Raw genomic sequence first — 14,825 nt, 5'->3', positions numbered from 1 at the left:
AAGCTCCTGCTTGGATGCAAATGAAAAGAAGCAATTGAATGAGTTATTTTTTTCATGAAATATTTTCTGTGTTTATTTCGAGTTTCCTCTTTTTTGTTTTCTAAAATAAGCGATTTTCATCAGAAAAAAGAATTAAATGGAATAACACGATAAACATTCCATTCAAAATGACGTTGTCTTCCTTTAAAAATAATTTAATGGTTAAACATCATGCATACATTTATTTTACTCTTACCACATAATAAACACTGTATATATCATATTTAATTAGAGACCATTAAATATTGCTTTCTTTGTAATTAACGTTAATCTTTTTATAGACACTACTTTAAAAAATTATGTTTGCAGCAAACTCACCCCAGATCTGAAAATCCTGTTGAAAGCATTTGTGATTTGATTCCATTGTCCTGGAGTGAGTGCTCGAACCTCACTTCTCACAAGACTGCGGGCTTGACGTTTGACTCGCCAGTGATCTGAAGTCATCTGCCGTAACATTTCATTGAATTTATTGATATTTTCCTGTGTTATATTAGGCTTGTATGCCCGTATTGTATCACCTTTGAAACAGTCCAAGTATGAGATAATTTGTTCTTTTTCCTGTTCCTGGCTCACTTCGCCGAATGTCACGGACATGTTATTACACTTGAACAAAGTCTTGGGGTATGTCCTCAGTTGGAATTTCGAAAAATGTTCATGGGCAAAAGTCATTGCCAATTGGCTGAGAAGGACACAGAAATAAAAAGCTAACGCCATGTTGTCCTATCGAATGAAATAAAAACAAAATTAAAATAAACCTTAAAGGGAATAAATAAAAGACATACCATGATATATTATCAATACTTTTTCACACTCATCTCATCAACTTATAGCCATTGGATGACTCTGTTTCCAGTACTTAGTTCACTGTTAAGGGGGTAAAGAAATCAACAATATATAATTATATGAACAGATTAAAAACATCAAAAATAGACTGAGATTAATATTTTCGAGCAATTTAGATTAAAAGTTTATCACAAAAATGACTGATTATACCTCTGATTAAACAATATATGTTTAAAATAAAATGTCTTGATACTGAATTACAAATTTAAAGAATCATAAACTCATTGAACTAAAATCCCATTAGAATTGGATATCTAATCATTAGGCGTACACAAATAACAAAGATTTGCAAAGTAATTTTTAGAAATGGCTTCTCTTATGAAAAATAATAATATTACAATTGCAATGTGTATTTATATTACTGTTATAATAATACATAGGATGTAACTTGAAGTCTGAGGCTTGCAACCCCCGCCCCGCACCATTTCCCCAATCTTTCTGTATGTGGTTGTGTGATTTGCTATGTTTATGTTTGTATTGATGTGTGTTGGCATATATGTGTATAGTGCATTCTTCAAGATTGTATGTTTACAAGTATTGTATTGGTTTGTTCATAAAATGGAATGTTTTTTCTATTATCAAACAAGTCAGCTATTGAAATTCTATTCTAGATCTATTTAATTTATACTGAGGTAAAATGCAAAATAATATGTTTGTTGTTAAAAGTTTCTATACATGTAATAACTTATTTCTATAGGAGTTTCTACAAGAGTGCTTATTACTGATTAAAATCAACTCACCATTCTGTGTCTTATCTCATCAAGACTGATTTGACAAAGTGACTGGAATTTAAGAACCCCCGCTACATGTATAGTTTAGTACGTCCATAACATCCATGTCACGTAATTGTCAGAAGGTATGATGGATGGTTGCATAAATAGATAGAATATCTTACCTGTTACTTTCGTTTTCATTGTCACTAAAATTATTACAAAGGCGGAATCACAACAAAGACTTCATAATTTCATAATTAACCATAAAGATGTTTTTCTAATATGTTGTGGTCTATATGACAGATAGATGTCTTATTAGCTTACGTGTATATACATATATATATACATATATACGTCTGTTATTTATTGGGTTGCGATGCAGCGGACGCAGTTCAAAGATTGTGAAATAATTCATGATAGAAATGACTGATATGGTTGTGCCTTAAGGTAATAGATACTTATATGATATGCATACATTTTGATCAATGTCAATACATTTCTCAATTCAATAAAGCAGAGTGTTGCTGAGCTCTAAACAGTGTTCCATGAAACTAGTGTACTAATTTGATAAATTCTAGATTACAACGAGACGAATGTAAGATACTGTTTATGAAATGTCGACAATTATCAAATAAGCATATGGATTTGGAGAAATCCAGATTGATGAAGATTATAGGGAAGTTTAATGGTCGTCAGTGGGAAATGTGGTTGTGTGATTTGCTATATTTATTAAAATAAATTGTTATGTATTTTGACTGAGAAAAAAACCCCGAGCTACTGCTGTAATTAATGTGTGACGTCATAATAAAGTAACTTCATAGACATCATAGAACATAACCCATGAGATGCAATATTTTTTTCTAATTTGAAATTTCGTGTAACGCTTTGATTTTATATTAAAGATATACAAGAGAATAACATCTGTTAGTACAAATTTAGAATTAAGTGCAGCCATAAAATGTGCATATTTTCCAATATTGAATGATACGTGTTTTATAGATTCCAGATCTTCTGATAAAAAATTGCCCTTTAATGGATACTCTTTGTTTGCTTCACATAACAAAACCAACAAAGAAAATACATGTTAACGAAATCATACTTCAAACATAAATTGTATCAGCTAAATTTAACCTAAATAAACTGTATATTTACAGAGATAAAGGTAAGTGTTCCAGATATCACTTTAGTTTTTTCGTGAGCTATCAAACCATCAATACTGTAAAGCCAGATATTACTAAATATCATCTGAGGGACAACAGCTGAAATGCGCGTTTTGCTTCTACGTTAATTAAAGGAGATAAAAGCGATAGCCGCGCGTGTAATCTGACGTAAGAGATTGCCGCGGTTATAACTTGACATAAGTAATTGTCGCGGTTGTAACCTGGCGTAAGAGATTGCCGCGGTTATAACTTGACATAAGTAATTGTCGCAGTTATAACCGGACGTAAATGATTGTCGCGGTTGTAACCTGGCGTAAGAGATTGCCGCGGTTATAACTTGACATAAGTAATTGTCGCAGTTATAACCGGACGTAAAAGATTGTCGCAGTTATAACCTGACTCTAGTAATTGTCGCGATTATAACCTGCCGTAAGAGATTATCGCGGTTATAATCTGGCATAAGTGATTGTCGCGGTTATTAATGTCACGGGTACAGCCTGTCATAAGTGATTGTCGCGGTTGAAACCTGACGTAAAGACATTGTCGTGGTTGTATTCTGACAGAAGTGATTGTCCCTTTTGTTACGTGTCATAAGTGAATGTCGCGGTTGTTACATGACACAAGTGCTTTTATCGAAATAGACCCTATTAACGTATAAGCTGTCAGTAATTTTACAATCAATTTCACGGTCTAAATGGTTGAGTCTCGTGAACAATTTCTATTGAACCGTAACCGACTTTTTAAGATCGCTTATCTTATATGTTATGATTAATCATCTGATTGGTTATTCAGGTTGATATGTCAGGGATTGACCCCAATGTTGTATTGACTCATTCACATCACACTTCCTTCAGAACACTTTTCCGTATAATTGAGGTCAGGCTATTTTAAAAGCGCATATCTTAATATCAGGACATTTTATCAAAGGCTTGTCATTACATGTCGATGATATGATATTATAAATGGAGAATGTTTGAAATATAATATTGCCTTTTAAGCTAATTTCAATTTAAAATCAGGTTTGGATATTCAAAAATCTTAATAAATAAATTTTAAAAAAGGGGAAATCTAAACCGATTACACAAATGTAAAAAAACTTGGGCGATATTATTACTCTCAATAAAATTTCATTTTGTTTTTTATATTGAATATCCATTTTTATCTGCTAGATGCGCTAGAAAAAAAAACTGTCGCTTCCATGAGTACCGACTAACAACTCAATCCAAACCAAAATACAGTATTTAATCAAAGATACTTGTAGGTCTTCCTCGATTTAATGAATATTTCTGCCCTGCCCGGTCTGGAGTTGTACTTAACACTACTAACTTCATGCATTGAATAATGACTGTCGACTCGTTAAAATACGTTTATCAGCATGATTCATTAGTGTGTGTGCAGAACAAAGCATGGCAATATTATCATAATTCAAACTCAAATTCAATAAAACAAGGCAAATATGAACTTAGGAAAGATTTACACGGTGACTCATGAAAAAGGAAAACGAGAATAAAACCAAGTCTTCTGCTTAATCGATTACACCCGCCATGTAAACCTTGGTCAATCCAAGTATATAAAGTTACGTTCTCCAAGGAAAGGAGACGAGATATACAACAACGGAACCAACAGGCATACTAACATCAAACACATTCAGCTTAATATTACACAAAGTGATAGAATATCTCACTAACGAGATAAACGTATTTAAATTGTCCATTGTAAATTGTTAATATCTGTAACAGGCAACAATGAGGTATTAAGCCCTGAGCGGACTATGAGTGACATGACTAGGTCAGTTAATTTGTATTATGTTTTTCAACAACCAGCAAAGGAAGATATACACCTAGATGTATAGGGTGCGAGATGATATATTAAGCTAACAAAACATGAGGTTTAGTAAGATTCGGAATAAAAAACGGCAAAGTCGTTCTTTATTTGTTTTTTGGATTTAATGTTGGTTTGTTTTAATAATTTCCTGTATCAACTGATATTTATAAATTCGCTAAAATATGTTAAAATATGTATATGTGATATTTTCGTCTTGTATTCGTCTCTCTTCAGATAAAATAATGCCCACTATTTATTTAGGAAGAAAATAATGAAAACTGGATTCGCTAAGTAGATTATACATCCAGAATGTTAATATCTAATGTTATTTTAATTACATGGCAAATGAGAAAGAAACATTGATCTAATAATAAAAATTAAAATATTGCCACATTTCATTTCTTTGGGCATTGCCTTAAGTACAACAGGATTGAGGAAACAGTATGACAAAGCTGAAACAACGTGTCAGCTAGCATTACAGAAAGGAATACATTCATTACAATTAAAAGACAGTGATAAATTACGCACTATAAATATTTTGTGATTGATTGTATTTACACTGAATGCGATTAATTAATTAGATTTCTTTCGTTCAAAACGTTATATCATCCCGTAAAACCTTTGAAAGTGATTATCATCTCGTCATGATTTTCTTTCTTTGTTTATTTCTATTGTTTTATTTATTCATTTTATTTTTCCATTTATTTATTGGTTTATTCCATTTTCACTTAAGACAAGATCTTGTATACCTACATACTAAACACTATAGAATTTTTGGTTTATTCCATTTTTCACTTAAGACAAGATATTGTATACCTACATACTAAACACTATAGAATTTTTGGTTTATTCCATTTTTCACTTAAGACAAGATCTTGTATACCTACATACTAAACACTACAGAATTTTTCAGTACTGATATAATTGACATAAGCTAAGATTACAATTTCTAAAAAGGCACGTACCCGGTGATCTCGTACTTTGGTTAATTGGCTTTGTTTCATTTCAGAAACCGATGCTAGTTGTGGCTTTGGCGTTGCTCAAAGATCATTTACATTGTAATTGTTATGATGGGTTCAAATCCCAGACGTCTCCCTTGTACTTGTGGAAGGACGGAAGAGATAGCCAATGCTCTTCAGCAATATTGTGTTTATAGCATAGCGTTTAGAGCATAGCAACTGTATTCTTCTCTTATCATTTCTGTTCTGAAACAAATGTTGAAAATAGAGAAGATTCAATACAGGGTACTTACCAAAGCGGTACGATGACATTTTGACCGTATATTTACTTTGAAAATTAAAAGAAAGAGATACATCGCTTTAGAAACATATACACGTAAAGCCACACTACCATGCCTGTATGGCTCTATTGTATCTAATTCTAAATTTGTATTTAAAAAGCTATTCAATTGTGTGCTTTTTCGCACACTTTTCGAGATTGCAGGTTGTAGACGGTGCTGGGGGACATGAGTACCTGAATTTGGCCGTAATGTAGTGAAACGCTAGTTTTATATTGTCCGTCTGCTCTGGTAGTCAGGTCAGGGTTCAGAGTTCATTCTTTGTACATCGTGGAAAAATGCATCATGAGATATGTTTACGTGAAAGTCCAAAGGAAACAGACTTGCGGATTTAGCAAGGCTTAGGTGACCCATAAGGCAACTTTAATACGGTTTAAACGTTTGAAGTTTGATTAATTTTGTTGAAATATGTACTAAGGACAGGTTAATTTCTGTATTTTTCAGTTTTTTACCGCAGGTTGGGGCGCAAGCTAGGTGCAACCAAGAACCCCTACACTGTGTTTGTGATGATTGTGAACTATGGCTATAGGAACTAGGAACTTTGTATATGTAATAAAGGAACTCATTGAAGGCGTTTAGTTTGTATTTCTTTGGACTCACTCGACATCACAGTAAAAAACTCATGGCTGAAAACCCGGGAAAAAGAACCATCAAAATGACGGAAAAGGCACGTCAGGCATTTGAGGACACAGTCGGCAAGTATAAACATAGACTGTTAAATTTATACAGAAATTTAGATTGTCTCATAACTGATATTGAGTATGAAAATATGAACTTGGATGAATTAAAATCCTTGGCATCAGACATTACCCAATCATATTAATCCTATGAACAAGTTTCAACCAAATTCAGTAAATATTTGGAAGAAAGTAGAACGGAACAAGGCCAGGAAGAATTATTATCTCATATGATAGCTGTGGAAACATTAAAATCCCAGTGTGACACGGTTTTGGACCAAATTCAATCATTTATTGACAAAATAAAACCAGTTCAAACTGTATCAGTGGTCGATAACATTTCACAGGGGTTTGTAGTCGAGGAAAAACCTCGGCATAGTGTAAGTGAATATAAAAACGGCGTTTCGGATATTATGTCAATAAAGTCGAAAACAAGTAAAACCTCAGTGCGTTCTAGCATAACTAACATCTCCAGGGTCAGTTCAGTATATATGAAACAACGAGCGAAATTGGAAGCGGCCAAAGTGAGGCTAAAATTTGCTGAGAAAGAGGCCGAATTGCAAAAATCCCTTCAGCTGTTAAAATCACAAAGAGAACTGGACGAGGCAGCAGCCGAGCTTAAGGCTATGGATGACGTTATTGACACTGGTAGCCCTATCAGACATTGTTCACAAGCACCGTCGGATGATGAGGAGTTACACAGGAAGTCTAGGACAGTTGAATTTGTGCAAAGTCAAGCCGAAAATTTGAACACCGGTTATGAAACATCCGACCCCTATTCACATAAAGTGCCGTTAAACGTTGAGGCTCGAGAATTCACCCCAGGTCAGTGTGTAACTGGACTGAATGATTTGACCAAATTTATGCTAAAGAAAGACTTGCTTATGGGTAGACTCACTCAGTTTACTGATAAACCCGAGGAGTATCGTGTCTGGAAAATGTCATTCCTAAATGTTGTAAAGGAACTTGATGTAAGCCCTCAAGAACAATTAGATTTATTATCGAAATGGTTGGGGCCAGAATCTCGAAAACAGGCTGTAAGTCTACGTGCTGCAAACATACACGACCCATCCCAAGCCTTGTGTAAAATCTGGACTAAGCTCAGTGAGAAGTACGGCGCGCCCGAGCAAATTGAGTTATCTTTGAGGGAAAGGCTAAACAAATTCCCGAAATTAACGAACCGAGATGGTCAGAAATTATTTGATCTTTCGAACATATTGGCGGAAAATCAGGCAGTAAAGGAAAACACGGCGTTCAGCTCGATAATGGCGTACTACGATTCGTCCAGCGGTATAAACCCAATTGTTTGCAAGTTACCCGTGTTCATACAGAACAAATGGACTGACTATGCGTACAGATATCAAACCGAGCACAATGTTACATATCCGAAATTCAGTGTTTTCGAGAGGTTCATACAGGAAATGAGCTCGCGAATGAACAACCCGAGTTTCAATTACACTGATGGTACTGCGGTACCTAGCGTCAGCAAAGAACAACGTCGTACTGCGTCTACCGGAAGTAGGAATGCATACGTCTTTTCAAAGAGAACGGAAGTTAATAATGTGCCTACAGCATTTTTGTGCCCACTACATGACAGTGCGAGAGAAGTGAAGCATTTGTTATCAGATTGCCACCTGTTTCTATCGAAATCCAAGGACGAAAAGAGGGAAATTCTCTTAAAAACACAGCGTGTGCTTTAAGTGTTGTAAGGACAAACATTTGGCCAAGGACTGTACAGAAAAAGTAATCTGTACTGTGTGTAAAGGTTCATCGCATTGCACTATGTTTCATGATGACAAATATCAGCCCCGTCAGTCTCACGGCGAGGAAAGGACAAGTATCAGGGGAGACAATCGTAAGATAAATTCCAAGTGTACACAGTTGTGCGGTGAAAGCGGTCCCTTCGTGGGGAAATCGTGTGCAAAAACGGTGTTAGTAAATATCTACAAGGACGGACAACTTAATAATGTGTTGCGTGCTTATGCCATTATAGATGAGCAGAGCAATCGGACATTGGCCAACAGTGAGTTCTTCGATTATTTTGGAGATCATTCTACGGAAACCGGATACGTACTTTCATCATGTGCCGGTGAAATTCAGGTAACCGGGAGGCAAGGCAGCGGATACGTAATGGAATCATTGGACAAGGAATACTCATTAAAATTACCGTTGATTACAGAATGCAATCATATTCCGAATGTGAAACAGGAAATACCTACACCGGAAGTTGCACGACACTATAGTCACATGCAGGACATTGCTCATCTTATCCCAGAGTATGAAAACGATACGCCCATATTGCTTCTCGTTGGCAGAGATCTCATTTCGGCGCATCATGTGTTGGAACAGCGAACTGGACATGAACGTGAACCATATGCACAGAAATTAAAATTCGGTTGGGTAGTTGTAGGAGAATCGTGCCTAGGTCTCGTTCACAAACCTACGGTCATAACTGTGAGCAAAACGGTCGTTTTACCCGATGGCGTCATGGAAGGGGAATTTATTAAGGACGAGTACGGTAATTGGAGTGCACCGTTACCGCTAAAAAAGGAACAACCTACTTTGTCAAACAATATGGATCAGGCAAGGCATCGCGCAGAAAATCTACGAAAGTCGTTACTGAAAAATCCTACTAAGCGCGAAGAGTTTTGTGCGTTTATGCAAAACATTTTTGACAAGGAGCATGCAGAGGTAGCTCCCGAGTTACAAGACGGTGAGGAAGCATGGTATCTACCGATATTCGGGGTTTATTATCCCCAAAAACCCAACAAAATCCGAGTCGTGTTCGATTCGGCGGCGAAGTTTAATGGACATTCGCTTAACGACATTCTCATGACAGGTCCGGATCTCATAAACAATTTGGTTGGTGTGTTAATAAAATTCAGGAAGGAACATATTGCGATTATGGCCGATGTTGAACAGATGTTCTTCAACTTCTATGTGCACAAGCGTGACAGAAACTTTCTACGTTTCTTATGGTTTCAAGATAATGACCCCACACAACCGCTAAGGGAATTTCGTATGTGCGTGCATGTGTTTGGCAACTCGTCTTCTCCGTGTATTGCCACACTTGGATTAAGGAAATCTGCTTGCGACCATATCAATTCTTCCGCGTGCGACGAGGTGTGTTGTTTCGTCAAAGAGAGCTTCTACGTTGACGATGGGTTGACCTCTGTATCTGACGAAGGTCACGCAGTGCAGTTGTTGAGAGACACTCAAGCTCGATTACGGTAAAACGGAAACATTCACTTGCACAAGTTCTCGTCGAACAGTGTTGATGTTTTAAAGCAGTTTCCAAAAGAGGATACCAGCGAAATTTGCGATATGGACTTCGATGATATCGTTCATAGGAGTCTCGGACTACGTTGGAAAGTCGGTTGTGATACGTTCACGTTTAGTGTTTCTGATGAGGTGAAACCGTTCACCAAACGAGGCGTACTTTCTACAATACATAGTGTATTCGACCCCTTCGGCTTTGTGGCACCAGTTATTCTCGGAGGCAGACTATTAATGCGAAATGTGTTATCGTCAAAGAATCTTGACTGGGATGACCCTTTACCTCCGGACTTGAACTCTGATTGGAAAAAATGGAAGTCTTCGCTTAAAGATCTGGAACAGTTAGAAATTTCGAGATGTTACTCCAATTCGTCATTGGAAAAGGCAATTCGTCGTGAACTAAATGTATTCTCAGACGCGTCAAAGGATGCCATAGGCGCAGTAGCATACATAAAAAATTATGACGTACAGGAAAATGCTTCTGTTGGATACTGTAACCCCACTGTGCCCCCGCTCGCGTTGTGTTTCCCGAAGAAAAAGCCAAGTCCAAATTCCTTTCTACTTGTTGTTTATACAGCACAGTGAAGTCCACAAGAAGGCTCGCTCCCTATCACGCTTCCGTAGAGTCAGTCCCACAACCGGAAGTTGTCCCTTTGGCATCCCTAGATCCAAGTGCAATGAGCAGCGAAAACTGCCCAGTATTTATAGGGGAAGCCAAAAGTCGGACAACTCCGCAGGTGGAAATTCCTCAAGAACAATGGTTGATCCTGGCGACCCAACCATATCAAGATTCTGTCAAAATGATACCGATTTGGACACAAAATGCAGAATCTTGGCGCCATTTGTTATTGTGTATGGGATAAGTGCTGATGGATTGGGGATGCACATTTAGTGCAACGACCGTTGATTGGTCCATTCCCCAATCCCAGGAAGCTATTGTCTGGAATGACAATTGGTACTACCAGTCTTCAGACCCACAGCATATTGGTCACTATTTACATATATAATAATCAAATACTTAACAATTACGCAGAACCTAACATCTGCTAAATCGGTCATGTTTACCTTACATACTCATAATGCTGTACCAAGCAACTATATACAGTTCACTATCTAAACTATTATTTTCTCATGACCTTGAAATATTTTACGTTATAATTATACAATCATCGTTACTCTAACTGTACTGCACTGCTTATATATACACATCACATTTGTTTATATGAATTCTGGCTACCATTGTTTACATAAGTCCCTACTTGGCTATGCAGTGCTGGACAGGTAAAGATCATATTTGGTGCAATATACTATGTACATATTTAACACTCAATTCCTGTTATAAGCTAAATTAAACAACAATAAATTCATGAAAATTATTAACATGTTACATTCAATCACGCGCATGGGAACTGACTGTACTTATACGAAACCGCTTACTCTTATTAGCATCTACAGGAAAGTTATACTTTCGTCGATGTTATATGGATGCGAATTATGGAATAATCTAACTCAATCTACGGACATCCACTCGATCGGATATGTGCGAAAGTATAGTCGGACTACACAGGATTCAGTGTGAAATTGAGAAAAGAAAAATGTACTTCTTACGTTGTATTGTTGATTGTTCACCAAACAGCATTCCAAAAAGTATTTTTATTCGTAGAGTTCTTAAATATATAGATGGACCGAAATCAAAGCAAATGGGGTTTATCCCTGATATCCTAGCAATCTTAACCAAATATGAATTATTAGAATGGATACAGTATTATATCCTATGCGCTGAATTCCCGTCCAAGGCTCAATGGAAACTTTTAGTTAAAGGAGCTATTCAAATACGCGAAGATCGCTTATTGATCGAGAGAATGAACAGTGATGACGAATTCGTTCGATTTCGATCTGTCCACTCTACCTATAATAAGCCGTATGTCATGCTCAAAACACCGGACATCGACAAAAGGACAGTCCTTTATATTTGTAAAATGCTAACGTGTGTTCCTGTAGAACAGTACAATACATGTACGTTGTGTAACAATCCGTTTTACGACACAATAAGACATTTTGTCACAGAATGTACAAGTACATTTATTTTGAGAGACACATTCATGATAAAAGTCGTGGATTATTACGGTGTACAACCATATTTGATCATGTCCAGCCTTGCAGAAGAACTCCTGCTCCAGACAATATTTAGAGGGAACATTTCGGGATTTGAATTTGAAAGTAATTCTATAACAGAGGAATTTACAAAGGACTGTGCCTATCTACTGCATAAAACAGCGGAAATGTATTTCCATGCTGGTGAACTGTGAAATATAAATGTATTTTGAGCTCAGAAAATTGGTCAAAAGTGATCCTTGATTGCAATGTGCTTTTAGCACTCATCTTCTTCATGTAAATTTATCCATTTCTTTTTCTGTACTCTCAGCTTTGAGGAATAAAGAATGATGATTTAACACTCAATTCCTGTTATAAGCTAAATTAAACAACAATAAATTCATGAAAATTATTATTTTCATATTTTAAATTTCCAACCAACATTATATACAATAAAATACTGCTTCCTGTTCATATAACCATTTCCGGTTTAACAACAGAGTGATCTACTTGATAGTGTCACAATACGTTCTTGGCAAATCGAAAGTAGCGCCTTCCCACGGACATACCATTCCAAGACTAGAACTATGCGCGGCTGTTCTGGCTACTGAACTCGGTTTATTTATATCCGAACACGTCGATGTTGTGTTTGACGCCACCTACTACTATACCGACAGTCAGGTAGTACTAGGGTATATATTTAACGACACGCGCCGTTTCTTCGTTTATGTTGCTAATCGGATTGACAAGATTCTGAAGTTATCTTCCAAACAGCAGTGGAGTTTCGTTTCTAGTGAATGTAACCCTACCGATAGTGCGACTAGGCCAATGCGTGCGAAAGACGTTGGAAAGTCAGTGTGGTTGAATGGACCCGTTGACGTCATGAGTGATTTGCAAAGTTCGTATAGAGACCAAGTATTTCCGTTGATCGGTAACGACGACGGTGAAATAACGTTCGTCAACGAAACAAATGTCATGAAAACTCACGTTCGGAAGGACTTCGCTCTCGATTCTGACCGTTTCGCGAGATTTTCGTCATGGACTAGGTTGGTTAGTGCAATAACCTTACTGAAACAAGTCGCGCATCGTCATCACAACGGAACAGACAATCCAGACGTGTTGCGTTTTGCTAACGATTCAAAGAACCTCATACTGAAGGTTGTTCAACAAGAGTTTTATTCGATGGAAATCGACTGTTTGCAGAAAGGACTGCCGTTAAACAGGAACAATTCTTTGTTGAAATTGTCGCCGTTTCTAGACGACGAGGGGCTCCTGAGGATTGGTGGTCGGATTCAGAATAGTGACATTGACTTACCTGGAAAGGATCCGATCATTGTCCCAGCAAAACATCATGTGGCTACTCTAATCGTGAGACATTATCACGAGAAATCGGAACACCAAGGCCGACATATTACGGAGGGTAAAATACGTTCTTCTGGTTATTGGCTAGTGGGAGGAAAGCGATTAATTTCCTCTATTTTACATCACTGTGTCGTGTGCAGGAAACTCCGAGGAAAGATTGTGGAACAAAAAATGTGTACTTTACCGCAGGATCGTTTGACACCATGTCCGCCTTTCACTTACATTGGATTGGATGCGTTTGGACCATGGAATGTGCGCGCGAGAAAAACTAGGGGAGGACAAGCTAACGCAAAACGTTGGGCTATAATATTCTGTTGCATGGTATCGAGAGGGATACATATTGAGGTCGTAGAGGAGATGAGCACATCTTTCTTCATTAACGCACTGCGGAGATTCATCGCGATCAGAGGACCGGTAAAGCACATTAGGTCGGACAAAGGATCTAACTTCGTAGGAGCCGTTAAGGAACTTAACTTGAATGTTATTGACGTCGAGGACAAATCCGTGAAAGACTTTCTTTCAGAGGAAAGCATCACATGGACTTTTAATCCTCCATATGCCTCCCACATGGGCGGATCTTGGGAACGGCTTATTGGTACCGTTAGAAGGATTCTGGACAACATGTTGCGTAATACTGACACTAAACACCTCACGCATGAAGTGCTTACGACTTTTCTAGCCGAAGCGTGTGCTATACTGAACCAGCGACCACTGGTACCCGTATCTGACGACCCTGAAAACCCAGTGGTATTGTGGCCAAGTACTCTCATTACGCAAAAGACTGACGTTCCAAATGTAGATCTAACCTTGGTAGACTTCTCAGTGAAAGACATGTTTCGATCCCAATGGCGATGTGTTCAGGTATTGGCCCAGAAATTTTGGAACGCGTGGAGAAGAGACTATCTACAATCGCTACGAACGCGACAAAAGTGGAATCACGAACGTTCAAACTTGAAACAAGGTGACATTGTTTTGCTGAAGGATCATGACTCTCATCGTAATGACTGGCCAATGGGAATTGTTGAATGCGTTTTCCCTAGTCACGATGGTCTTGTTCGTAAAGTCAGAGTTAAGACAATTCGTAATGGACGATCGGTTTCGTATATCCGTCCTATTACTCAGTTAGTACTATTGATGGCAGAGTGAATTATTGTGTTGAACATTGACAGCGACGAGTGAATTTTATTGCTTAGAAACTTTAGTTTATTGTTATTCAGATAAGTTTTGATATTATATATTTTCATCGGGTTATAAATAATATGAATGTTTACAGGGTTTAAATGTAGTAGTGATTCAGCAATCAGGCGAGGAATGTAGTGAAACGCTAGTTTTATATTGTCCGTCTGCTCTGGTAGTCAGGTCAGGGTTCAGAGTTCATTCTTTGTACATCGTGGAAAAATGCATCATGGGATATGTTTACGTGAAAGTCCAAAGGAAACAGACTTGCGGATTTAGCAAGGCTTAGGTGACCCATGAGGCAACTTTAATACGGTTTAAACGTTTGAAGTTTGATTAATTTTGTTGAAATATGTACTAAGGC

At 37.3% G+C, this 14,825-nt stretch overlaps 3 protein-coding genes across 3 annotated transcripts in view; 2 read left to right on the top strand and 1 right to left on the bottom strand.

The window, feature by feature from the left end:
- Nucleotides 1-753, bottom strand: part of LOC132561426 (uncharacterized) — an 8,684-nt gene extending 7,931 nt beyond the window's left edge. Inside the window, exon 1 of the mRNA XM_060226156.1 lies at nt 358-753. Coding sequence (XP_060082139.1) covers nt 358-753 — 396 coding nt within the window. The remainder of the gene's footprint in view (nt 1-357) is intronic.
- Nucleotides 754-8,335: 7,582 nt separating this feature from the next.
- Nucleotides 8,336-9,787, top strand: LOC132561425 (uncharacterized). Its single transcript, XM_060226155.1, has one exon. The coding sequence runs from the start codon at nt 8,336-8,338 to the stop codon at nt 9,785-9,787; it is 1,452 nt and encodes a 483-aa protein (XP_060082138.1).
- A 2,189-nt stretch (nt 9,788-11,976) lies between these two features.
- On the top strand, nt 11,977-14,431 carry LOC132561424 (uncharacterized). The gene is made up of 2 exons (XM_060226154.1): nt 11,977-12,127; nt 12,441-14,431. The coding sequence occupies exons 1-2, from the start codon at nt 11,977-11,979 to the stop codon at nt 14,429-14,431; spliced, it is 2,142 nt and encodes a 713-aa protein (XP_060082137.1).
- The last annotated feature ends 394 nt before the right edge of the window (nt 14,432-14,825 follow it).

This window comes from Ylistrum balloti, unplaced genomic scaffold (assembly GCF_031769215.1).
Source record: "Ylistrum balloti isolate Yb309-2 unplaced genomic scaffold, AGI_CSIRO_Ybal_v1 Utg371204, whole genome shotgun sequence".
NCBI lineage: Eukaryota > Metazoa > Mollusca > Bivalvia > Pectinida > Pectinidae > Ylistrum > Ylistrum balloti.
Note: the sequence above shows the minus strand (reverse complement) of the source record. Positions and strands in the feature narration are given on the sequence as shown.

Bases quoted from the DNA above. Each gene is read 5' to 3' on its own strand.
- LOC132561425 (XM_060226155.1), top strand. From the start codon at position 8,336: ATGTTTCATGATGACAAATATCAGCCCCGTCAGTCTCACGGCGAGGAA.
- LOC132561424 (XM_060226154.1), top strand. From the start codon at position 11,977: ATGTCCAGCCTTGCAGAAGAACTCCTGCTCCAGACAATATTTAGAGGG. The intron at 12,128-12,440 runs GTGAACTGTGAA...TCTACTTGATAG, and splicing joins GGAAATGTATTTCCATGCTG to TGTCACAATACGTTCTTGGC.